This window comes from Melospiza melodia, chromosome 5 (genome assembly GCF_035770615.1).
Source record: "Melospiza melodia melodia isolate bMelMel2 chromosome 5, bMelMel2.pri, whole genome shotgun sequence".
NCBI lineage: Eukaryota > Metazoa > Chordata > Aves > Passeriformes > Passerellidae > Melospiza > Melospiza melodia.
Genome location: NC_086198.1, coordinates 78,002,464 through 78,029,004, shown reverse-complemented (window position 1 = coordinate 78,029,004; position 26,541 = coordinate 78,002,464). Strand labels below are relative to the sequence as shown.

The window sequence follows — 26,541 nt, the reverse complement described above, 5'->3', positions numbered from 1 at the left end:
TCCCCTTTGGCAGCTGGAAAGTGTCTCGCACAATGTGCAATGATGCCTTGCAGAGCGACTGCCTACAAGCACTGTCTTCAGCTACTTGTGTCTCTGCTCTAACACCGGCAAAGAGGGATTTGTGCCTAAGACCATGTTTAATATTACAGCAGAGACCAACCAAGAGAGGCCAAACTTGATTACCTTTCGGTGGCAGTGGCGACAAACGCCCTTATTACTGCTGACATTAAAGACAAGCATGAGGGAAGGCAAAGCGGCTGCCGGCTCTCTGCCTCTGCACCCACAGAGATCACAGCCGCTCAGATGTAACAGATTCGCCTTTGTTTATGCCACGTCGGGCACTCACAGCCGCTGGCGTCCTCACGCCGGGCTCTCCCCGTTCGGGGCGGTGATTTACCAGCAGACGGGCGGGGAGGCTCAGCCCCGCAGCGCCCAGCTGAGGGGAGCCGGCCCTCCCCGCTCCGTCCGTCCCGCCCGGGGTGGAGCCTGGGCAGCTGCCAGTGCTGCTGGAGGCGGCGGGCCCGTCCCTCATATAACCCTGCAGCGCTGCCGCTGCCTTCCCAGCGCTTCCCGCTCCGCCTGCCCTCGGCGCTCTGTGCCATGGCTCGGCGCCTCAGCCCGGCCAGCTGAGTCCTGGGAGCCGCCGCGTCCTGCGGGGACCGAGCCGGCCGTGACTCCGCGGCCCTGTCTCCGGCCTGCTGCCCTCCTCCGTCCTGCTCGGCCCGCAGAAGCGCTGCCCGGGGCAGACGGCACCGTCCTGCCCGAGTGTGCATAAAGCCCGCCTTTCCCTTCCCTCGCCGCGATCGCACCTTCCCGCCTCCTGCCCTGTGGCTGGCCGGGCTCGCACCCCGCTCTCCGCCGCCGCTGTCCCCGCCGAGGATGCGGGTGTCGCTGCTGAGCCCGCTGCTCCTGCTGTCCCTCAGCGCCGGCCCGCACGCCGCGGAGCTCCAGCACGGCCGCGCCAAGTGCCCGGCCCGCTGCGATGTCTCCACGTGCCCCAGCCCCAGCTGCCCCAGCGGGTACGTGCCCGACCGCTGCGGCTGCTGCCTCATCTGCGCCGCGGGCGAGGGGGACTCCTGCGGCCGCAAGGAGGACCCGCCCTGCGGGGACAGCCTCGACTGCCGCTACCCCATGGGCAAGCGCTTCGCCAAGGGCGTCTGCCAGTGCAAGCTCAGCGCCCAGGTGTGCGGCAGCGACGGCCGGACCTACGACAACATCTGCCAGCTGAAGGCGGTGAGCCGCAAGGCGCTGCAGCACGGGCTGCCCGGCATCGCCCAGGTCCAGAAGGGAGCCTGTGAATCGGGTAGGAGCATGGTGGGACCTGCCGCGGGGCGCGGGGTGGGACACCCGGGTAAAGAAAGTCACGATTTTTAGTGGCCTGGGAAGACTGGGTGGATGTAGGTACTCTAAAAACCTCCAGGGATGTGGAAACTAATGACACCTGTGGCATGCGGAATGGATGCTCAGGTGCTTTCTGACCAGCAGAACTGCCGGATGCTCAGGGTGGGCTGGGGTTTGGGAAGGGTTCCCCCAAACCAGCAGCACGGCTGTGGATGATGCCTCGCAGTGCTCCCGGGACAAGAGGCGGGCGCGCTCGCCAGGTGGGAGCGAGGTGGGTGGAGGTGGCTCGGATGCCAGGCCAGGGCAGCGAGGGGCAGAAACCTTTCTGGAGGCAGGGCAGCGAGCGGCAGAAACCTTTCTGGAGCCAGGGCGGCGAGGGGCAGAAACCTTTCTGGAGGCAGGGCAGCGAGCAGCAGAAACCTTTCTGGAGGCAGGGCAGCAGCGCCAGCCCGCTCCCGTGCCGCCGGTGCCACCTGCGCTCGCCGCGCCGGCTGCGGTGGCGGCCGTGCTGTTGGGTGGCGGTGTTGGTGCTGGTGGCATCCCCCGTGCAGGCACACAAACAGAGCGGGACCCGGGAACACCTGAGCTCCGGGACCGTCCCTGGGGCATTTTGGGATCTTAGCCAAATTGACCCGACAGGTGAATCAGAAAATGCCTCTCTCTAAAAGCACATCAGGGCAAGAAAAGCGCTGCATATTACATAAACTACCTAGAACATAGTCTTTTGTCTGGTTTGTTTTCTTCACCAAGGGGTTTTGTAGTCTTGTAGAGCCCTTGCAAGGAAAAAAGTCTTGTAAGGAAAAAAAAATAACCCTGAGAAGTTCTTTTATAGTGTAAAATATTGATATTCAGGCTATCAAATGATCTTGTGGTTGTAATAAAGTGTCGAGGCCTTTGCTCAGAGCCTGTGATATGCTATGACACACAACTTCAGGCTTGGTGATTTAACTTTGGAAAGTTTAGTAATCTCTTAAGCTAGTAATTTCCTTTTAATATTAAAATGTGTCTCTTTATGGAAGTGTTAATGCTGACAGTATCTTTCCACATACTTACTGGTATATTATTTTTTAAAGGCTTTGCTTCTGCTACATTTCCCATAGAGTTCCTGAAAAGAGAAAAGTGCTATGCTTAATGGAGTTTTAAAACATGCATTAATGTTTTCATTATGTCAGGTAAATCACTAACCATCCTGTTTATTCACAGCAAACTGGCCAAAATGATTGGGAGGGTTCAGAGGGAATAGGGGCACTGTTGTATCCTTTCTGTGAATAGAGGGCCTTTCATATATATTTTGATCTTTGGAAAGGCTAAGCCAGTTCAGAGTGGGAGGATATTCAAATGATGTTCCTGGAGTTCCTTTCAGAGTATCTTGTCAGAGCCAAGAATTGTTTCAGATGCCAGCCTGAAGCTGCAATGTTCCATCTCTCCAGTATTTTGTAGTTATAAATTGTTTTTGCCTGTGCCTTTTCACATCAGCAAATGTTAACTTTAGTACTTCTAAAACTTAGTTGAAACTATCCATGTGAAATAATCAAAATGTTTAACCAAAATGAGTGAACTAGCCTGCATCTGAGAGCTTGCTGAGGGCTTGGCATTTGGTATATGTGACATTTTCTTTAAGGAATCCTCCTGAATCTAATGCTAATAGGCTTAGGAATTTAGAGCTGTGAGGCAGAAGAGATTTTTTTTTTCAAGCAACTATTTTAGTGTTTACTTTATTTTGGCTTTATTTTTTTTGTCTCAGAAAACATCAGCTTAGATGAAGCATCTGGTTTTCAGTTGAGATTTAATTTTTTTTGTTCAGTTCTACAGCTGCACAAACTGAAGCTCAAAGAAACCAAGTGTCTTGCCCAAGGTCAGGTTGAGTTGGTGGTTGAGCCAGGAATAGAACTCAATTATGGGGTTTTTTTGTTTGTTTTGGGTTTTTTTTAAACAATAACTTGCAATGGCTGTAATGAGAGGCTTGGAAGAAACTTGACAGTTTAAAATTGTTGTCAAATTTCTTTTTCTCCTGTTCTTGCCTGGCCTCAGATGACTCAGAATTTGAAGGGATAAGCTGGTTATGAAGTAAATGCAGTTTTACTTAACCATCCATATGTTAAAACAATCTCAGATAACAGAAGCATCATATAGTATGACTAAGACTGTATTTAGAACATGCACAGACCTAGAGTGGCTCCTGAAATGTCTGCTCCTCTCCTTTTTCAGCTGCTTGTGTTGATGCTGAGTTGGATTCTGGCTGTGATAAACCCAGACAGACTGAGAAACTTAGCAGTGGTTTTCTGGTGACAGCACTCTGGTGAATAGGGATACATGAAACAAGGATGCAGGAAGGAAGGGAGGAATGAGGTGGCCAGGGTTACTAAGTGATAATTGAAAAGTTAACAGACTTTAAAGTGTTTTTGTCCTTGTTGAAGTCCTGGATGAGGTTGAGAAGCACCATGCCAAATTGCAAGTTCTGCACACAGTGTTCTAAACGGGGTGTGCTCTGCATGGAGGTCCAGGGGCTCCATTACTGATGCTCTGCAAGGTACCAGTGCCCAGGGGCCTCTCAGAGATACCAGTGGGAGCAGTCTGCAGAAATCCTGTGCAAAGTTAAACTCCCTTCTACAAATACTGGGGGGTTTTTAAAACTTTTTTCAACAGTATATACCTTTATATATGGAAATATATTGTCAAGCTATTTTTTTCTGCCTTCTGTCACCTGCTGTGATAACAACAAGCTGTTACAAGCTAGCATGTAAGCAATGGGAGAAATACTTTTGGAGGACAACCTCTGTAATCAAAGATCTATTCCTATAGAGCCTTGTTTCTCAGGGCAGCAAGTGTAAGTTTAACAATGCCATGTATCAATCAACTAAGATATCAGACATCTCACTGCAAGGATTCACTTGGTCACCTGCCATCAACAGTCAACCTGCTTGTTTCTTGAACAAAGGACTGGTTTTGATCTGTCAGTACAGCTTAGTTAACTTCCCTTCTTTTGATGTTTACAAATGTCAAAAGATTTGTATTTTCTTACCTAAGACGTGGAGGCAAAATTTTTTTTTAAATACTGGTGCTCTTTTGTCAATGGAACTAGGAAAATTAAAAGCTTAATGAGAAAACCTTTGAGGAAGGACTTGACACTCACCATTTAGTGTACTCTGCACTGTTAACCTGAATTCACTCTCAGAAAGGGGTTGTGATGTTGACTCACCCAAGTCAATCAGATCTTTGAAAGATATGAGCCTAAAAGTTCATATTCCTAAGAGAGTGTTTCAAACACAATTAATTCATAAGTCATTGCACACACGTGTTTGGAGTGTGCCTGTGCATAACCTTGAAGATAGAGGAACAGCTGAGTGTATGATTATGTGCATTTCTGAGAAGCTGGCCCAGTGAGGGATAGAAGTCTCCTGCTGGTGTTATTGCCATCAAAGCCTTAAAGCTGCCTGCAGCTGTATTTAGGGAAATGTACTGTGAGATATTAGCTGGAAACACAAACTTTGGTCACATTCCTGTGCTGGTTGTTTTCCTTATGCCTGAGTTGCTTTGAGTTACTGCAGGTGAGGATGGACAGCATACAGGAGTTGGTATACAATTCAGAATAGAGCACTTGACTGCTTTGTAAAGGATGAGTAACAGGAAAAGGCTGTTCTTGTTGTATCTCCTCATGAGGGTCACTTGGAAAGGAGGGATACCAAGCATCCAAAGTCAGTGTGGAGTCTGTGCTAAAAGCCTGTGCCAGTCTGGCCCTTGTGATTGCTACATTGCACAAGAAAGCCACTTTGGTGTTGGTTCACCAAATTGTTTTCATCTGTGCACGGTAGACATCCATTGTATAAACAAGTTGCCTGAACCATAATGTGGCATTAAACTCACCAAGGCTTTATGGTCAGTGCACAGCTATGCAACTTGATCTTAATGCTGAATTCATCAGAAAAGCTGCCCATGAACCTATGCTTCCTGCAGATGTTTCTGTTTTTTAAGCAGAGACATTATAATCTTTTATTTGTCTTTCATTTCTTTCCATGAAAGCACAGTAGGGACAGTGTTTATCCCTGGTGATCAGATCTGCCAGGTTGCAGTCCTCCCTTAGACATAATAATTTGCTGAATGCACAGATCTTTTCTGAAGCTGGTTTTAAAAGGGGGATGGGGAAACAACCTTAAAAGAATGAGTTTTCCAGGCTCACATATTCTTAATGAATATAAAATTGTGGATTTTAATACAATGTATTGTCTTTAAGAAAGCAGTGAATGTGATTTGATTTAATTCTACAGGGACTAAGTTGGCAGATATTCAGAAATCTTCAGTCTTTTGCAAATGTAAATTGGTCTGGTTTTATTGTCTTCAGTGGGATTATAATGATTATTTCTGCTGAATTTTTTTCCAGTTCTCTTCATACTAAGTTAACTCTACAGATTTGTTGGCATTGTTCCTGGTTTACAGCAGTGTTAATGAGATTGGAGTCTATTGTCTCAGCAAGAAAGTAAATAAACCACTATTAAATGGACCCATAGCCTGTAGATAACACCACTATCCAGGAAAAATCTTAAACTGATAATGAGACTACTCCTACCTGAAAGGCACTCAGCTTTAGTTATTTAAATTCAGTGTAGTTGGAGCCCATAAAATTGGAAGCATGAGGTCACATTTTAGAAAATATGCTGAAAATCTTTAGCTCCATGCACTTAAATTGAAATATGAATTTTAAGCGTTCTGCAAGGGGAGCTGGAGACCTGAAGATCTAATCACTTAGATGAAATGATAGGCTAAAAGTTCAGGGCTGCTGAAAATCTGGTTGATTTGTGGCTATGGAGCAGATTGGGGAAATCTAGTTTTTTTTTTACTAAGAAATGCATAGACAGCTAAGGACTCATACAGCAAAACATTAGTTTTATTTCAAATGCAACCTGGATGCAGCACCTTTGAAATCTTGGTTATGCAACACGTGGCTAATTGGATTAAATTATGTTTTTTTGCCAAGATAAATTGGATTTTGTTAGTGTGAGATGATTCTGAACACTCAGTAATAACATGGGAAATAATTGAGAGACCTTTGAAAAACTATGTGGCAAATCTCAGAGGGTCAATGGGTCAAAATCCACAAAGGTTCTGTGGGCTCAGAGCTGTTACATGCTCAGGGCAGCAGAGATCTGAGGCTCTGTGGGGCTCTACAAGGCAGCAGAAATATGGAGGGGGGAGATACATATTTAACTTTCTCTTTTAGTAAGGACAGTGGCAGCAGCTGGTGTCTACCAGCTAGTGCACATTAAAGGATAGATTCTTCACTGTATATAGGCATTATGCAGTGTACTCAGTGCTGGATGTTGCTTCCTTCTTCAGTTTCCCAGGCTTCAGTTCCTCCCTTTTGGAGTATATTGAGGATTTATGATGAAAACCATCAGTTTAATAACTCTGCACTAAAATGCTGTTAATAATGACCAACACTTCAGTTCCCTTAAATAGTGCTGAGTTAATGCAAGTGTGCAGTTACACCTTCCACGTCTGTAGCTTGAGTTCCTGGCACATGATATAATGTGTTTAAAGGTTCTCATCACTGCCAGCTTGCAGAAAATTATTCAAGAAAGATCAGCTTTGTAAGTCAGTTTTCACCAGTGTTTGGTCCCCACCAGACAAGAGAAAAACTAGCTCATCTCTGATCAGCCCAGATCTTCAGACATTCCTTTCATACAAAGCCTGAGTGTCTGTTATTCCTGATCCTCCTTTGTTTCAGATTTCTCTTTAATATTGGTGCCGATTTCAATTTTATTTCAGGTTTGAGCGTTCTTGTCTTCTAACCCCAGCAGGGAGGTTCTGGGCTTCTGCTCAGACAGAGAAATGTTTTCACTGTTGTATGAAAAGAAGATAAACATTGTTTCAGTTTTAGTCTCCTCTCTGTATTGCTGCATTTTATTTTCCTCCCCTTTTTTTCATGTTGCATTCACTACCTCTTTCAGATGCTTTCTCTCTGCCTCCCCCAAATCCTAGCTGGAAAGCCACTGGCACCCATGATGTTTGCCTGGTGGCTAGTCAGGAGTGAGGTTTTTGAACAAGCATCTTCCTGTGCTTGTGGCCATGTACAGTGCTGCATCCATTTGGCCTGGGCAGAACAGTTGAGCACTTAGAAGATGCAAATGGATTTAGTTGCCCTGATTCACACAGAGCTGTGCTGATTTACACCAACTGAAAGACTGCATTCATCCCCAGTTTTTCCCCAGTTCTGTGCAGTTCATCAGCTGCCTTTCACTGATGCATGGTCATGTCTATTAGGGTAAATGTGATGGCAATGGTGTATCCTGTCAGTGAGCACTTGCTGTGTAGGCAAGTGTTCAAAGTCTTGTCAGTAGACTTCAAAGGATATAATGCATAATCAGGCAAGCTGCTTGGGAACTGAAGGTAAAATAACTCTTCAGTGGCCTTGTAAGCAAAATAAATACCAGTATATTGTGCTTACATTTGACTGTCCTCTGTGATTCCTGTTTGCTATGTCTCTTTTAAACTGAGCACTAAAACAAGAACATTCAATTGGCCGGAGGGATTCTTCAGAGTGTGTGAGAATGTACATAGAAATAATAGACTGACCCTAGTCCTGCCAAGCTTTTCCTTTTGTTTATTCAGTATCACATAAATCTAACTTGCTACATTTAAGCAGGGTTTCTTTTCATTCAGAACTAAATCCCATGTCCAGTAACAGGATAAAGAACTTCCAGACTTCTGTGAAGAAATTCCTAATCTTCTTGGTCTGGTTTTTTTTCAACTCATTTGCTCCCTTTGGTAGATCCCATAGTTAATTTTGAAGCTTCAGGCTGTGAACACAAAAGAATGCTATTTGAGTGTGGGAATACATCCCCTACATATGCTTTACATGTGTGGTGATATGGCTCTGTGTATCAGGGACTGCAGAGAACATGACATTTAGCACAAGCAGTGCTATTCCTTTGGGGTGTTGTGGTGCTAGAAGCCAGGGTGCTGTGGCATTAGAAGCCAGGGTGCTGTGGGCTTTCCCCCCACCTCTTTAAGATCTTAACTTCACACTATTTTATTCACTCTTAATGAATGCTGTGTATAGTGCTGTTTAATGTAGTACCATACTGGCTTTTGTCAGACATTTTAGTAGTCTATTGCTAGGCCCTGCTGCACATGACAGCTTTAAATGTGAATTTGCAAAAAGTTTTAGGTGCAAAGGTTGTAATTTAAGTCAGGTTTCTAATGTGTCTACTTTAAAAAAAATAGAACTTAAGTTTGAATTGTGACTCCCAAGTTCTGCAGCTGTGGTACTCAGCACTTGTCAGACCACATCTGGAATACTGCATCCAGTTTTGGATCTCTCAGTACACAGGAAAGGCATGGACAAACTGGAGTGAGTTCAGAAGGTCATGAGGATGGTTGGAGGAAACTGGACATATCTCCTGTGAGGAGAAACTGAGGGTACTGGGCTTGTTCAGCCTTGGGAAGAGAAAGCTTCAGGGGGAGCTGAGAGCAGCCTCCCTGTGTGCCAGATCCATACAGAGGTGCATAATGGGAGGATGAGAGACAAGGGGCATGAGCTGGAACATGAGCTCAAGAAGTTCAGACTTGATGTAAGAAAAACCTAGACATCATGAGGGACAGTGAAGCAGTGGGAAAAGTTTCCCAGAAAGTTTCTGGAATGTCCATCCTTGGAGTTTTGCAAGTCCTAACTCTGTTTCCCTTTGCAGCTGATGCAGCTTTGAGCAGGAGGTAGAACTAGATACCTCCAAGGTCCTTTCCAGCCTGACCTATCATGACCCTGTGTGTCTTGGATAATAACAAGTAGTTGTCTGCAAAAAAATGCTCAAGACAAAGCTTATAGATGTCCAAAGAAAAGAATGTAGAGCTAAGTGGTGCTGATGTTTAATTTTCTCAGGATCACACAGAATGCTATGTAAGTTTTGAACTATCTTAATGACTTGAATTCCCTTTCCACTACTGTTTGGAAACTGTTCTGGTAGGACAAACAGATCAAATCAAGTCAGGTTCATCTTGCCTACTTAATAAAAAAGTATTGTCTTATTAACATATCCAATTCTTTCTGCTAGTATAGGTCACCTACAGTCGAGCAGCCCAAGATACAAATTCAACTTCATCGCTGATGTGGTGGAAAAGATTGCACCTGCAGTTGTGCACATTGAACTTTTCCTCAGGTAACACTTTCAATTCTTTTAGTTACATTGTTTAATGAAGGTCTACAGTGTAGTAACTTTCCTTTTGAATTTGAGGTTCACAAAATATTCTAAAACATTATAGCAGACCCATTTCTCCAGAGAACCACACATTTGGGGTTTTTGTTCCTGTTCAGTAGATCTATTCTAATGGGTTTACAGTAATATGCAATATATACTATCCACCCTAAAATAAGTATATCTCATCTTTGGAGGTATCTTCAGCCTTCACTAAAATGTTCTGCTTTTTGGACTGTATTTGTTTTTTCAGTTTAAATACATACATATATATATGCACACATATTTATACATATTTATATGTGTGTATATATATATATATTCAGACACTAAGCTGGAAAAAATGGCTTGTTGTTACTTTTTCAACTTTGAATGAGAGGTGATTTTATTTGGGCAGGAAGAGCATTAAGAGGTAGAATGTCAAGGAGATGTAGCCTATCTAAATACAGAAATGGCTCCTGACAGGAAAGAAATGTACTAAATTTCTTGACCTGCACATCACCAATATTCAGGATGCTGAAGCTGGACCTGAGGTGGCAAGATCAACACTGAGTGTCAAAACAACCTGGGAGGTTTAAATGAGTCCTCAGAACAGCCTGCTGTCGGAACAAATTACTGCAAATATTGCATGAACTCCATTATGTGAATACCTTTCTTTCTAGAGTCCTCTCAATTTCCACAGATATAAGTATTTCTTTGAGAATTTTTGTAGGCTTTTTTTTTTTTGTAGGCTTTATCTTGATTTTACAAAATCAAGATAATCAAGTATATCAGGAGACACAGTTTTATGCACATGGTGATTGGTCCTTTGAGAGGATGTTACAGCTGAAGATCCTTAAGATCTTTGCATATGTAGTTAAGATTGTTTCTTATTTCCCTACAAGTAAATGTTTGCCTAGCAGCTTGCTGGGTGCTAATTTTGATACTACTTTTTTCCTGGGATTGGCTCCAGTTGTTTACTGCTAAATAGTCCAGGACTTTCAAATAATATCCTAACCAGGACCATGTCTGGGAAGAAAGACTTTGTGGGCCTTTTCTTGTCTTTTACTATGCAGACACTTTATATTCCCCAACATAAGGTCGTTACAGCAGTTGTTCACAGAGAAAATTTGTAATGCCTTGAACAGTTTGTAAAATCTTTTACCGGTCTGTTTTGCAGCACATGTTGCTTCCCACCAAGCTTTACCCATTGTTAGTGTTTTCCATTTTTTTCTTTCACATTCCTAGTAATTTTGGTTTCGAGACATGCTTTTTCCAGTCTGCACTTGGGCTTCATGATCTCCTTAAACCTTATCTCTTCCTTTATGCCTCTGTCCAGCTGCAAGGTTCCTTTCCTTCTTCCCCTTTTCCCATTAGATGATCAGTTAATTTTTTAGCTTTATTTCCCCCTTTCAGTATGTAATCAATAACCAGTGGGATCAGATGGGCTCCTTCTCCTTCATTTTTTGTCACCTACCCTCTGTGCAATGAAGTTCATAAAGACAGAATTGGAAATCAAAGGAAAAGGATCCTGCTAATTGTCTGTAAACCTCAGTTCCTGTCTCCCTGACTGACTAAAACCAGTCACAATTTTCAGGAAGGGATCCTTTCTTTGTAATTTTTGAAAAAAAATTGATTCTCAGAGTGAAAGGTGGTGATGTCTAATATAATCTTAAGTTGATTTTCCTTATGACGCAAAATTGCTTGCTTTTTGTACAGGCACCCTCTCTTTGGTCGAAATGTCCCCCTTTCCAGTGGATCTGGGTTTATTATGTCTGATTCTGGTTTAATTGTGACCAATGCCCATGTGGTGTCGAGCACAAATGCAATATCAGGGAGACAACAACTGAAGGTACAGCTCCAGAATGGAGATACCTATGAAGCAACCATCAAAGACATTGACAAGAAATCTGATATTGCAACAATAAAGATTCACCCTAAGGTGAGTGACATAAACAGGAGAATGCCTTCATTTGGGCAGTTTCAGTTCCAGTTAGTACAAAGTGGTTGACTAGAATATATGCTTAAGGATTCCTTAGAAAAATCTATGGAGAACAATGTATTGAAATACAGGCCTGGAAATTTTTCATATCTTGAAATTAAATTACTTTGTCTTCTGTGTTAGGAACTGTAAAAAATGAAGAAAAAACATTCCACTCATTTAATATGTGGCAAAATCATGCTATCTTTCCTATCTACCCAGGCTAATGTTTTTTAAGCTTTGTGTCAGTATGCATGGACTGCAAGGTGGGCATAATGCAGAGAGAGTGGTAGTCAACAGTTAGTCAGTGGTTGGTTTTTGTGCTGTTTCTAAGAGGAGGCAACAATCTGCTGGAGAACAGGGAAATTTTGATGCCCTTCTTTTCTCAGTGAAATTACAAGGGACTGGATGTAGCTGTTTGTTTTTGAAGATGGTTTAAAACAGCATAAGTTTTGGGTATAGGATAGTGAGTGGCTCTTTCATTAATGTAATGGAAAGTCTTTGTTCCTAATTTTTGCTGGTTTTTAATCTTTCCAATCAGAATATTTTCAAGTATGAACTAATGCTTATTTCTTTCTTTCTCTGTTTACTTAAGAAAAAACTGCCAGTATTATTACTGGGACACTCAGCTGATCTGAGGCCAGGAGAATTTGTGGTGGCAATTGGGAGCCCATTTGCCCTACAGAACACTGTGACCACAGGTATTGTGAGCACGGCTCAGCGAGACGGCAAAGAGCTGGGCCTGCGGGACTCGGACATGGATTACATCCAGACAGATGCCATCATTAATGTAAGCACCAGGTGTGGGATGAGCTCCACCTCACAGGCTGTCCCCGCTGTGCAGCATGGAAGTGCCTGCTCTGAGACACGAATCCAGCAGCTTTGTTTAACATCAGTGAAACTCTTCTTTTTCAAAACTCTGTGCAGTGTCTGTAAGGTGTGTTCAGGCAGTGTTGTGAAGGGAATGATGAGTAAAAGTTCTCCCGCTGAGGTTGTCTGCGAGGATGCTGCATAAGTCAGATGCTTTGAATTCTGTAAATCTCATGCAGCAACATGGTTGTATCAACCAGCAGTAAATTAAAACATTTCTCTCTCTGCCTGCTGAGTTCCTCTGGTCAAGGAAGCTGTAGAATAGAGCCAAAATTTCTTTCATCTCCATCCTTTGGAAGCAGATAGAGTAGTCAAATTGAGAGTATGTGCTTCAGTTTAATGACAGGACACCCAGGTAAGAACATAAGGAGAGGACTGGGGCTTTTTGTTGCTGTTCTTGTTTTCCCTTTGCACACCATGTAATCAAAACAAGAATTGAGGTGGAAAATAGCAAAGTTTGAGGTATGGTTTGGAGCTAAGGGTCCTAGCATTGCATCTTATATAGAAATACATTAATGTTCCTTCAGAGCATCTTGGAGTGATCCAAAGAGCTTAAGTGAAGTGCTTGGGTATGTGTTTAGTTTGTACTGCTTCTAAAATGAGCATTGCACACATATCTGAGGTGGAAAATGGCCTGAAATTTTATACCTTAAATCTGTTACACATTGAAAGGAAAATATTTTCAGGATTTGTTTGTTGGACGTTAATGTCAAATTTGTCATAACAAGAAATAATAGTGTTTTACACACACAGAGTGCTTCACAAATCATTATTGTCACAGACTTGTTAAAAGAACCCGTGTAGGGAGGAAAAAAGAGGAGAATTATTTTTTGTGCTAAGATATGACATAAAAGTGAGCTTTTTCAAAAAGCTTTTCTGTGACCCAGGAGATGAACCTCTCTTAGACCTTTAGTTGGAATTACTCTCTTCAGCTATGCAAGGAGAATAAGGAAAACAGGCAAGATGGCTTACTTGGGAGCACACACTGAACTGGTGGTGGAGACAGAATTGGAACATGGGATTCTTGACTTCTTGCCTGTACTCATTTTTCAAGCTCAGACTCCTTCCTTGTGTATGTATTTAGACATTTGCTGCCTTCCAAAGCTAATGAGCAGGTTTAGACAAGGATAGCAGAGTGTGTCAGATAATGCTGGACCAAAGAATGGTAGTAGATGAGGTGAGGAAAATGACACTAAGTTTGAATTGCTTTGCCATCTGGGACTGCAAAACATGAAGATGGTCCCTGGCATAAGGATGCTTTGTGCTTAGCTAATGCACTCGTTTTCTCCTGAGAATGGGAGGAGTTTGAGAGTTTGGTCTGTTCAGAGCATTCCTGTGGCTCAGCCAAGACTTTCCTGCAGGAATGTGCATGCAGCTGCCTTTTGAGAAATGCTGGGACAGCAGTAACATAGGGCAGGAGAAAACAGAGCCATAAGGTTCTAAATGGGGCTGTATTGCATGTGCTGAAGGTCTTTCATATCCTTCAAGCAGAAGACAAGTGAATGAAAGACTATGTGCTAAGCAAGGCTGAAAAATCATTATTTTGGTTTCTTTGTGCCAGTCAGACATAAAAATCACATGTGCAGCCTCTGGTGACTGGAGAGATGCAATATAAGGAACTTATCTAATTGTTCAATTTGAACTTTGAAGCTGTTTGATAAATTTTAATGTCTATTTTATTCTCCTAAGAATCTATAAGGTTTGCCCAGTGCTATCTAAGTGTAAACAGTTTGTGTCTCACTTCTCTGTCATACATTTAGCTTTTGTTTCTTTTGAGTGGTAAGTTGCTGCTTTTGGCTGTTTGCTGTTCTTTGGCTGGAAACCTACTCTAAAACTCTGGCCTCAGTCAAAAACAAATTGTTGAGCCAGCTTGAAGATGGACAAGCAACTTCCCCAACTCTCATTTCCTGTGGTCCTGTTGCATGTTTCTTTTAAGGGCCATTAGGTATTAGGTAATTTTGGGCTGGCCAGAGCTTCTCTATGCCTTCCCTAGAGAGGCATATGTGTCTGTGGTTACTAAATCAATGCTTATGTAGTAGCTACCTCATAGCAATATGCTGTGATTAAATATGCAAACCACTGTATTCTGCTCCAGTGGAGAATGAGAGACTGACAGTGTTACAAACCAAAGTGATGAGTGAAACAAAAATTGTAGAAGCACTTCACTGAAGTATAACTTTAAATAACAATTAATTATTTCAAAATGTTGTTCTGACAGGCTTTGGAAGAATCAAAATACTCGTTTTAACTATTCAATGTCTTAAACTCAGCGTCTATTTGGAGTGGCTCCTAACTTAATTCCTGCTTCTGAAAAAAAACAAACAACTATAATCATGAGAGGGGTGGAGGGGTAGGATAAGACCTACTTTTAATCTTCTCTGATCAATGTGTCTGTCAGTACTGCCTAAGAAATGACCTCCTCTCTTTCATTTACTTACAAAACCAGTACTGGTTGTAATGAGAATTGCATTTCCAATAGTGAAGTATTAATTTATTGTTCCCTTATGTCATTTTTACAGTATGGCAACTCTGGAGGACCTCTAGTTAATCTGGTAAGTCCATGTGACTTGGTTTGGTTGGTTGGTTTTGTTTCAAGAGCTAGTTTCAAGTTAGTGGGAGAATGTTCTTTTGGAGAGATTCATGGATCATTCCAGCTTCCATTCACTTAGCTAATGGTAGGCAGATAGCCTGTAGCTAATGTAGAATATGCAAATTTGGTCTCAGTTCACACACCATAGGAGAACATTTCCCCATTGAGCAACAATTTCCCCAGAAAAATTTACCTGGCAGTGAGGAATATTGGATCTGGAGGGAGCAGTTATGCTTGTTAGTTCACACTGTGAAACCTGGGATGCACAGCAGAGATGGAACCTGGCTACCCCACACAACTCTTTCAAAATAGACTGCTTTAAATCAGCACTGGTGTTGTGGGGCAGTGGTTGTAGTGGTAGTAGTGACTCTCCTGCCCACTTGGCAGAGGGAATGTCTTGCTGAGTGTTGGGATGGACCTTGGATGAACACACTGTACTGTAATCTCTCTGGCCATCACAGTTAAATGTGAAATGGATCATGAATCAAAGCCCAGATCCTCCCTTATAAGTAGTGTTTATTTCTTGAGTGATTACAACACTCTAGAATTTCTTACACCAGCTTTTAACATGAAATGCTAGGCAGGGAGCTGAATCCTGTACTTAGGAACAAATTTAATTGGGTGTTGTCTATCAACAGGATGGTGAAGTGATTGGGATTAACACCTTGAAGGTCACAGCTGGAATTTCTTTTGCAATTCCTTCAGACCGTATCACTCAGTTTCTCACAGAGTCACATGACAAACAGAGTAAAGGTAAGGTCTGCAAGAAACAGTGACATCTTCCAGTTATTATCCTGATCCAGGTGAAGTGCCAAAAGACATGGGTGTGGGATCCTATTACTGAAAGGAGCAGCATCCTTCTCCATTATAGGACACCACAGACTGGGAAATAGAAAACAATCTCACAGAAGTGGGAGAGACTTTTTATTACTCACACCCCCAAAGAGCAGACTGTGTATAAATATGGGAAATAGGGCCTCTGAGAATAGTGAGGACACGGATGAATCATCACTGTCTCAACTGATCTTGAGAACAGATGATCACTTGTTTAAGGAGTTTTTATTGTCTTCTTTTTGTTTCTTGTCCAAGCAAAAAATTAAGGTATGTTGTAGAAAATAAGGTAAAAACCTTTTAAAGCATCTACAGGTGGGATGTAGTCCATAGAAGCTGACCTGTATTTTATCATGGTCATGTACGTCAGTGCTATATAATCACATATTGTGACAGATTCTCAGGCCCTGGTGGAAGAAAGGCTGTTACTAATTTGTGAAGAAATACGTGGGAAGATAGGAGAGAGGCAGAAAGAAAGGCCTCTGCACTGGACAGCATATAAATCTAAATATATTTGCAATGAGAACTGCAGTACTTTAGACTTTTTTTACATGCCTGCACCATATCTGTCACCCTGTTCTAGATGTCATACTATAGGCTACACAGCCAAATCTGATCTAGTAATGCTGCATCCAGGCCAAACCTTCCTTACTCTTTCTCTTGCCAATTTATCTGTCCACACCCTACTACTAATCTTTTATCATGAGTGTTGGCTGCTGCTGCTTCTTCTCTTGAATCTTTTTGTTATTAATCTTGTCTTCTCCTGAGTTCATCCTGTTCTGATGCCAGGGTTCTCTCCCTATACCACTGTCTTCTCAGATCAATGTTACTTTGGAAACTTCCCTTAGTCAGTGGTTTTAAAGTGATGCATCTGCTTGTATGAGAGCATCACAAACCTGATGGGTCCCCTCATCTGTGTTTTGCTGAATTCCACAAATCATGTTGTTTTCACTGTTGTTTTGAGGTGAGGGGGAGGAGTAGTTGAAGAAAAGTTGTTAATATGTGCTGAGAAGTACATTTCAAAGTAGCTGACATAATTTTGTTTCAGTCAATATGTCAAAAAAACTTGTGTATTCACCCTGGTTACTAACTTATTGTTGGTTTCTAAAACAAGCAGGTGTCTCATTATTGATGTTACTCTTTAGAACCAAAGTGCTTGTCCCAGTCCAGGGAGGAGCAATGACTCAGCCTGCAGGCCTGGCTTAGAGGCATGAACTCAGGCTTTGTGCAGAACTCACCACCTCCTGGTAACTGGGGCTGGAAATTCAGTGAAGGTCAGAGATGTCACCACTGAAATGAGTCACCTTGCTCCTTCAGGCACCTTTACCTCCACAGCTAAGGACTCAGAGACAGCTTTAGCCATGGAGGAAAAAACTGTGAAAGATTCAAGTTTATACCATGATTGTAGCATACAGATTTTTATTTTTAATCATGTCACATGATTCCCCAATCAAAAAGATTTGTACTTTCTTTTAGTGTCAGTGTGACTGTGACTGCTCCAAAAATCCTGGGGCTCAGGAAATTTTTTTACTTATTTTTCCAATTTTTTTGCTTTTGCTTCTCTGAAGTACATCTTATAATTTTGCTATAGCAGAGCAGTCATTTACAGCCCTTAATGCATAAAGAAAGTTTCTAGGAGATATTTTCACCACATATTTGGGACTTAGTTTTCATTTTTTAGGCTTTTAGTAATAGTTCTCCGATTTATTGTATAGTTGCTATTTTTTGGCATAATGAATTTATGTAAGCAGAATTTTAGGGATGTTTTTATGATGTTTTCTTTTCTTCCAGTTATGTTTCAGTAGTTTCAGTGGGATCCTCCCTTATGGTAATATTAGGTCATAGAAAGACATTTATGGGTATTACCATTTTGCTCTTAATATCATTTTGCCTGAAGATGATAACATTCCCTTAGGATATCACTCTTTCCAGATTTATTCTGACATAGGAGATACTCAGTTGTTTAATAAGCTGGATGTTAGTCTTTCAAATCTCAGTTGATCAGATAACTGTGTTATATAGAAGGCATATATTTTTTAAAATCTTATCTATTATATATAACTTCAAATATCTGATCTATTGAAGAACAGGAGTGGAGAGTGGGGGAAAATTAGAGGATGTAATTTGAATGAAGAATTTGCACTGGTGTTATGTTTTCTGTACATTCTATATTACCTAATGCATTCTTAATGTATAACAGCACCTAATGTATTTTTGACCAAAGATTTGTCACAACCTTCACAGAGATGTTTGTCTCTTGAATGGTCTGAAAGCCTTTGCTAATTTTGGGGTTACCAGTAATAAGGTTAATGTCCTTTTATAGTTAGGAAGTCTTAAATTGCTACATAAAGTTAAGTGTCTCCATCTGTATCTCAGTTTTAACCAGCTATGTATTCTGTGTTTGTCTGCAAGTTAACTACATACTTAAGCATTGATTGATTTTATTTTTTTAATTTTTTTTAGGAATTTCTCCATTTCGGTCTTGGCTCTATCTATTCCTGGTTTAGACTTGAGCAGAACAGTAAAACTAGGAAGTCCTTTAGATGCTTTAAGGTAGAAGTCAGTTAGTCAACAATTTGAGAAAAATATTAAAGATAAAATCCATCCTAAAAGGTCAGCTTAGCCTCTAAAAGTGTCAGCAGAAAAGTGAATAAACCTTGTTTCAGATGGGCAAGGGGAAATGGGGGAGTTCTGCATTGGCCACACCAAACAGCTCATTTACATGAATCCTCATTTTACATCCCCAGGACCTTGTATTAGTTGTGTTGAATCAATATTCTTACCTTTGTGTTTGAATGATTATTATCCATAATAATTACCACAAATCATGAGGGTTGCTTAGGAGCCTTGCTGAGTGTAGATTCAGACCTCTGTTAAATTCAGCCATGCAATTTATATGAAAGGGACTCTGCACAGAGTCCAGCATTATAGGCTTGAGCTGCTTGCATGTTTTCTAGTAGGCAGTAGAATACCTTTCTTAAATGCTTTCAGGGCTGTTCATGTAATCTGCAAAATGAGCTAGGTGAAAAAGGAATTATCAGAAAAGTAGCAGCAGGCACTTAAGTAAGAAGTGAAGGGTTAGTCCTGATGATATCCTGGCCCCACTGAAATCAGCTGCATTGAGTGTAATTTTGCACCACAGTTACTCAAGCCCATAGAAGTTTGAGTACATGACCCCTTAATTTGGATTTATCAGTTCTTTTTGCTACAGTTTATAAGTCGTAAGCATTTCTGCCTTTGGTTGGTGATTATCTGTCTGGCTTTTATCTCTATTATTGCAAGCATCAATAAATAAAGTTTAACAGTAAGGCAAGTGCTTTTCCTGACTGTGAAACAGAAATTTCTGGGAATAGTGAACTGCATCTAGATACTTGGGGTCAGCTGCTTGTGACTTTCTATTATTACTAAGCAGATTTAAGTTTAGTCTTGTGGTTGAGGTTGGTTTGCTTGGCTTTGTACCCCTGGAATCAGTGTTTAATCTGGTCTGGTGTTTACAAAAATGAGATTTGAGTCTTTTTTTTCTAAGCTGTGCTCCAGCTTTAGGTCACAATGGTTTCACATTTGCTAAACCTGATTCTTCTAACGTATGTTAACTACTGGAGGGACTGCACCCTTGTGATGACATCACTTTATTCCAGTTCTCCTAATTATTTTTTCTTTTCTTTCATGATTGCACAAATTGCCAGAATGACGGGTTTTGAGACTTTCTATTCACAGAGCAGATGTAATATGACAATGGTAGCTCCAGGTGCCACACGCTGTTCTGCCGATGTGACTTCACCCCAACATCACCATGCCTACACTTTGGGAATGATAAAACATTCCTGGTTGTCTGTGCCTGTTCAGTCTCTGCTGATACTTCAAATACAGACAATCATATTCCCACTAATCATTGTTGAAAACTTTGGTTTTTGGTGTTTGACTTGGGTTCAATTCAGTGGAATGGACTTCTATGAAACAAAAGGATTGAATTTTATACTTGTATTCTGACACACAAAATGTCTGGAGAGGAGAAAGAGAGGAGTGTATACTCTGATGCTAAAGTAACCTGTGGATCATAGTTTTTAGTTTTACTTTATGAAATAGCCTGCTACTGTTTGCAGTATGACAAACCTACTGCAGAGAGAGGGCTGAAGGCCTTTTTGAACTTCAGTGCGTGAACAGAAGTGAAGTAATACTTTGACCTGCCCAAAGTTGAAGGTAGAATTAGAATTTTGGTTAGGAGTAAGTCTGTAGTTGCAAGATTTTGATTTTTTTTTTCCCAAAAGCTTTATGTAAACATATGTCTTTAGCCACTAGAGAAATAATTCCTTTTATCGCTAGTGTCATTTCTCCTGTGGTTTTTCATTCTTGCAGTTCTGTTTCTTCCGAGTCAATTTCTTTTGTCTCTTCTTTCATTTTCATTTTTCATCATGTAAACATTCTTAACTCAGGCTCCAGAATATCTTCATGTTTTTGCAAATTTCTGCCTCACAGGCGATGACCAGCATCAAATTTTTTAATGCAAAGAGAAAAGTGTCATCACAGATGCTGTCACTGAACGGAATTTCATAATTTAACTGTCTACATTGCATGGACAAGGGAATTATTTTTAGAGGGGAGAGTTATCATGTCTGAATATTTTTAAAAAGTGAAAAATTACATTTCTGCCATGGAAAGTGGAAGAGTGCCATGAGCTAGTTCATGGTCATGCCCAAAGCTCTTCAGTTGTCGAATCTGAGCAATTGAACTTCTTGACATTCTTACTATAGCTGATTTTGATCTTGCTAGTTTTACTTTAAAATGGAGGAGAGCCCAGCATTTCAGGGCAAAGTAGGGATGACAGTTATGGATGCCAGATTTTTCAGAGTGTAGTAAATCCAATGTTTAGTAGTCAACATTTTCAGTGACCCCAGTGGGAATATTACCCCAGTGTAATATTCAGAACTAAGTCTTTTACTTGGGAGTGTTTTTCTTGGAAAGAATGAGAGCTAGAGAAGACTGTGTGCATCTCCTTTTCCCTCATTTGAGAAGCTGGAGAAACTCAAAGATCTTGTGAAGTCATTGTGCTGGAACAAGTAAGGGAAATATTGTTTCATGGCGGATGTGACTGAGTACGGCAGCACTCACTGCAGGAAGTCATCAAACTGCATTTTTTTCATAAGCCAGCTGTGCAATATCTTGGCTTAGTAAAAGCCAACTTCAGAAATGTGTTGTTCTTCCTAAAGGAGTGATTTCTCACCATTTAAAATTCCACAGAATCCTGGCGAATCATAGAATTATAGAATAGTTTTGATTGGAAGGGACTGTTAAATGTCACCTAGTCCAACCCCTCTGCAGTGATCAGGGACACCTTTCATTGCATCCAACCTGACCTTGAGCGTTGGCAGCTGGGGCATCTACCACTTCTCTGGGCAGCATTTTCCAACGTGCTACAACCCTCATAATAAAAAATTCTTCCTGATACCTACTGCCAATCTACCCTCTTTTAGTTTGAAGCCATTTCCTTTTGTCCTGTCTTATAAGCTCTCTTTAAATACTGAAAGACCTCATTAAGGTGTCCCTGGAACCTTCTCTTCTCTAGGATGGACAACCCCAACTCTGTCAGCCCATCTTCATAGCAGAGGTGCTCCAGCCCTCTGAGTATTTTTGTAATCATTTTGGCAAAGGTCTACATGTTTTGGGATTTTTTTAAACTTGCTTTTTATTCTTTGGGGTAGAAATAACAAGCCATTTGCACTATAATGAGTGTGAACTTTTTGATTGTCCTTTCTCTGAAAATTAGAAATTTAGATTTGTTTAGATTTCATTTCTACATTTTAATGAAACCATCATATGATGAAATGGTCTTGACCAGTTTCAGATTAAATGCTAGTTGGTTATTAAATTTTCTATTTACTGAATTTGTGATACTAAATCACAGTAATTTATTGGAGGAAAAACTCTTAGAGAGTGTAAATGAGCTTTCTCTCTTAGCCTTAGTTGCAGGGAGAGGGATTGTCATTCTGTACACCAAAGCTAATAAAAAAACCCCACTTTATACAGATGTGTGTGATTTTGTTTAGTTTTGTTAAAATCTGATAAATTCCATTTTAATTTTCAGGTATTTTGGGTCATCAGAGCAGTTATTTTTGTCAGTGTTTACCTAAATTTCTTAAACATCCTCTGTGTTCCTTTTAGATGGGAAGAAACGTTTCATTGGCATCAGGATGCTGACAATAACACCTGCGTAAGTACCTTAGAGAGGTAATGGTTTGTTCATGCACACAAGATGTGGCCAGCCGTGCTTCAGAAATGCATTCATCTTTCTCTACAAATCTCTAGAGATCCCAAAGTGGGCATTGGCTTCCAGGAAATCTGCAGGCATTTAAATTATATAAGTGAAATTTATGATCTGAGACCTGAAAATTCTCTAAATACTGATTTTAGTTCTTGATAAGGACATCCGGAGTTACACCAAGTTTTAGGTGGGATTTAAGCAAAATGGTGCTTTCAGGTGACTCTGAGTGCCAATGGCAGATCAGCTGATGGAGGGTGTTTTATCAGTGCCAGTGGAGGCCATATGGTGTGAGGTTTGGTGTCTAACCATTAACTAAAAAGAGCTGCTAAAGTGCCAGACTAAAGCTTTGTGTCTCTGTGTTAACAAAGCCAGAAATGGACACCCTCCCCTGGCTCTTTACTCCCTTTTCCCTCTTACATTGCTTTGTGTCTTGCTGTTACCCAGATATATTCTTGGATAATAAATGAGGGCTCTTGTGCTGATGTTCTTTCCCAGCAGTAGGCATGTTTCCAATGTGGCAGTAGGCTGCAAAATTAAACAGGACAATTTCCAGCTGCGGTTGTAGTAAAGCCATCTTTTTTTCTTGAGTTACTCTCCTGCAGTCCTCCCTGAAGGGTGAGATCCTCAGCTGGAATGAATCAGTGTAATAGCATTAACATCACTGATGGAGAGACACTCAGGATGTTTCTCTGCATAATTGTGAACACGATGTGAGATTTTACTGCTTTTGGAACATCTAAGGAAGCCATGTAAGATGTCTGCAGGCCTGTTTTCAGAAAAAGACCACTTCCTTTGTTGTGTTTGCTTTAGTTATTCAATTGTTAGCTTCCTCAGTACTAAATCAAATAAAGAGAAGCTATGTAGAGATTTTGGCTTTGTTTTCCTCCTTTGGGACCCCAGTTTTTCATGGCAGACAGCCCAGTGATCCATCCTTGGTTTAAAAGCTTTCTTTCCAGAAATGGGTTTTAAACTACATTGTACACAGACCTGAAATGATGTCACTATCTTTGAAATGAGGGGTTGTTTGTAGAGGCTCTGTTTTGCAGGAGGTTCCTGTCTTCTTTCTTTAGAAAGTGATCCACAAAAATTGCTGATGACAACTTGAGGAAACTGAAGTTTCCATCTCTGATCTGTCTTCTCTCTGGAGTTATCAAAAACCCAATTGGTCTAGATAAACACAAATTAAGAATGAGTAGCAAAATGATAGAAACAAAAAAAGTTAGCAAATGTCTACCCTGTCACCAGCAATGAGTGTTTGGGCAGAAAAACCTTTTGTCCCTGAGAGTGTTTCTGTTCTTGTCCTCATGAACAAGGCCCTCTGTGCTACTGCTACAAAGAGCCACAGTCAGATTCTTGCAGGTACAAGACCATTAAGTTTAGCATGCTTTGCACAGATAAGGAGTTTTGCCTCTCTTAAAATCTATGTAATTTGTTTTAATCCAAGTTCAAATCCCCTACATTTTCATCACAAAACAACAGGCAAATGAATAATTAAGTCTTTTACTTTTTGTCACAAAAATTCTTAATAAATAAGAATATTTATATTCTGTATAACTTTGTTCTTCTTTTAGCTTGGTGGAGGAACTGAAGCACAGTAATGCTGATTTTCCTGATGTCAGAAGTGGAATTTATGTACACGAAGTTGTTCCAAACTCACCTTCTCATAGGTAGGTGGAGCACATTATTTTCTTCACCACAAATAAACCTCCAAAGGGATACTAGAAGTTAATATTTCTTTTTATATTCAAGTATTTCCTCATACCAGGCTTAGTTTGTATTTTAAACAATTAAAAATTGTACCTTTAGGTTTAAAATATTTGTACTAAGATTCTGTTCACCTCTACAAAAATGAAGCATTTCAGAACTATTTAAATCATGGAATTGTTTAAGTTGGAAATGATCTTTATGATCATCAAGTCAAACCATGAACGCAGAACTGCCAAGGCCACTAGTAAACTGTCCTGCACTATAAATGCCACTTCTACATCTTTTAAATTCCTCCAGGGATGATGGCACCACCCCTTTGCTGGGGAACCTCTTGCAGTGTTTGAAAACCCTTTCTTTGAAGGAATTTTTCCTGTTATCCAATCTAAACTTCCCGTTGGACAACTTAAGGTTATTTCTTCTTGTCCTGTTACTTGGTAAAAGAGACTGCCACCATCTCACTACAACCTTTGATGACATTATGAAACACTTACAGTGTGCAAATAAAAAGAACATCCCAAATACAATGAACTAATTTGAGGAGTTTTGTGAAGTACGTTGAATATTAATGAACAGAAACTTGGATTAAGTTTAAGCAGGGAACAGAATAGTGTTCATGTAAGTCACTGTCAGAACTGTTATCTGAGACAGTGCTTAATCTTAAAGGAAGAGGCTATTTGACAGAACACTTGCAAAGTAAAGAAAATATTTCTTAAAATGATTTTAGGAAGATGAAAACCAAAAATAATAAAAGCAACTATTCAGGATTACATTTGAGCGGCAAGAGAGAAATAATTTACCAGTACTTTAGCTGGTATTTTGAGATTTTAATTTTCCGTTCTTGAAATACATATCGGTGGCATAAAAGCATGGTCTTGCGAATGGACTGAGTAAAGTGAATCAGTAATAGATAAAAGCCTTTTTTTCTTTTTCTCATTTGCTGTAGGTTTGTAGAAGACATCAGAAAATTCTTTTTGTTGTTTAAGAAAAAATCCTCAGTGAAATAACCTGAGCCTTGTTTTGCATTTAGCAAGTGCCACCTGTTATTTCACAGTCAGGAGGCTGGAATTTCCCTTCAGTGGAGACTAAAATGAATAAAAATTTATTTCATTTTCAAAAGGGGGGGTGAATAGCCTTTGTACTTTTACTCTGCATCGAATGCATCCTTAGTGCCTTTTTCTTGCCTTTGCAGAGGAGGGATCCAGGATGGAGATATTATTGTGAAAGTCAATGGGCGTCCTTTGGTGACTTCCAGCGACCTGCAGGAGGCTGTGATGAATGAATCACCTCTACTACTTGAAGTCCGAAGAGGAAATGATGACTTGCTATTTAACATTGAGCCTGAAGTTGTCATGTAAATAGAATTGAGGGAGCTCTCACCATAAGTAAACTCACTTATTCTGGAACACTAGATACCTCCTTTACAGCTACAGTAATTATACTTCCTGTTGACTAATGACAAGGTGGACTAACTTAATTGCCTGAGCCATTTCTGTACATAGTAGCTAGAATGACTTCAAAGATGCCATTTATAGAAGATTTAAATTTCAAAAAAACTTAAGTACTGTGTTCTGGAGAGGAGGAGAAAAACTGATTTTGGGTAGCTTGTAGAAATGGGTCTCACTTCCTGTAGCTGCAGAGCAGATTCAGTTCTGCACGTGGAAAGATCCAAAAACTGGATCCAAATACTGGAAGTGAGGAAGTATATAAAAGAGAGAATTATTCTCAAACTACAATCATGGCTGCAGCAGAACCCAGGTTATTGCAATGCAAAATTGAGCTTATTTTTCCTTTTATGTAACTTTTCAATGTGAACCTATTATTGGCAAAGCTTGTTCTTAGTGCTTCTCTGCTCCATGTCAATGCAGGTAGATGAAATCTGTAAATATTGAAAGGAACAAAAATGGTGTCAGGCTATAGAGTGTTACACCTAGGTCATGCGATTTTTGGAATATAGTAAATGATTCTTATAGAATTAATGCCTTATATATAAATCAAAACGATGTGCTGAACAAAGTTAAGTTTGAGAAAGTGCACAATTTTTTAAGAATTTGATACAAATCTGTTTTGCATTTTTACTGGTAAGCTTTGCTGTAAGATTGTTACACTACTTTTGGCTTTGACTGTGTATGTTTCTACTGTAAGGAGATTAAAGTTTACACAAATAATCTGTTGATGTAAACCTCTTTTTAAACAAGTATGTCTTCGCTGCTTCTTCTGTCTCTGGAATAAGATCTCCCAAGAGAAAATTTTCTTACAGAAGATTCAGCCCTGATGTTATGAAAACCCTTTGCATCCCTATGATATAATTATTCTGCCCTTATTTAGACTATGTTTAGAAATGCTTTGCACACAAGTCATTTATTTACACTGTGTTTTTCCATATTTATGAATTGTGCTTTGATGTCAGCTAGAGAGTATCAAGTTGGAGTCCTGTTGTCCTCAGTTTCCTCTGTATGTGATGAAAAGCAGAAGGGAAGCACACCAGTAACTGTTTTACAGCTAGAGCATGTGAGACTTCTGTGTAATAAACCCAGGAGACATTTGCAAAGAGCTAAATCCAGATCTCCTGGGTACCCCAAACCAAACAAGTATCTTCTCCCTTAGTGAAAATTTCTTCATTTCCCAAAGAGGCAGAGGAATGCTTCTATCTGGAGCATTTTTCACATCAAGCTGTGCTTTCCAGACCTGTTTTTTGTGTCTTTGTTACATGGATGCAAAAAGGAAATTATCTTTGGAGCAGTACCCTTGAGGTTGCCATCATGCCTAGACTTTCTGGTTATACCAGCTCACTCATGTG

The 26,541-nt window shown here is 40.7% G+C and overlaps 1 protein-coding gene across 1 annotated transcript; it reads left to right on the top strand.

Moving 5' to 3' along the window:
- The first annotated feature begins 592 nt into the window (after positions 1-592).
- Positions 593-25,909, top strand: HTRA3 (HtrA serine peptidase 3). Its single transcript, XM_063157542.1, has 9 exons — positions 593-1,303; positions 9,392-9,491; positions 11,226-11,448; positions 12,083-12,277; positions 14,877-14,909; positions 15,586-15,700; positions 21,938-21,986; positions 23,609-23,704; positions 24,934-25,909. Exons 1-9 carry the CDS (start codon positions 880-882, stop codon positions 25,097-25,099), a joined length of 1,401 nt encoding a protein of 466 aa, XP_063013612.1. The 5' UTR covers positions 593-879; the 3' UTR covers positions 25,100-25,909.
- Positions 25,910-26,541: the final 632 nt, after the last annotated feature.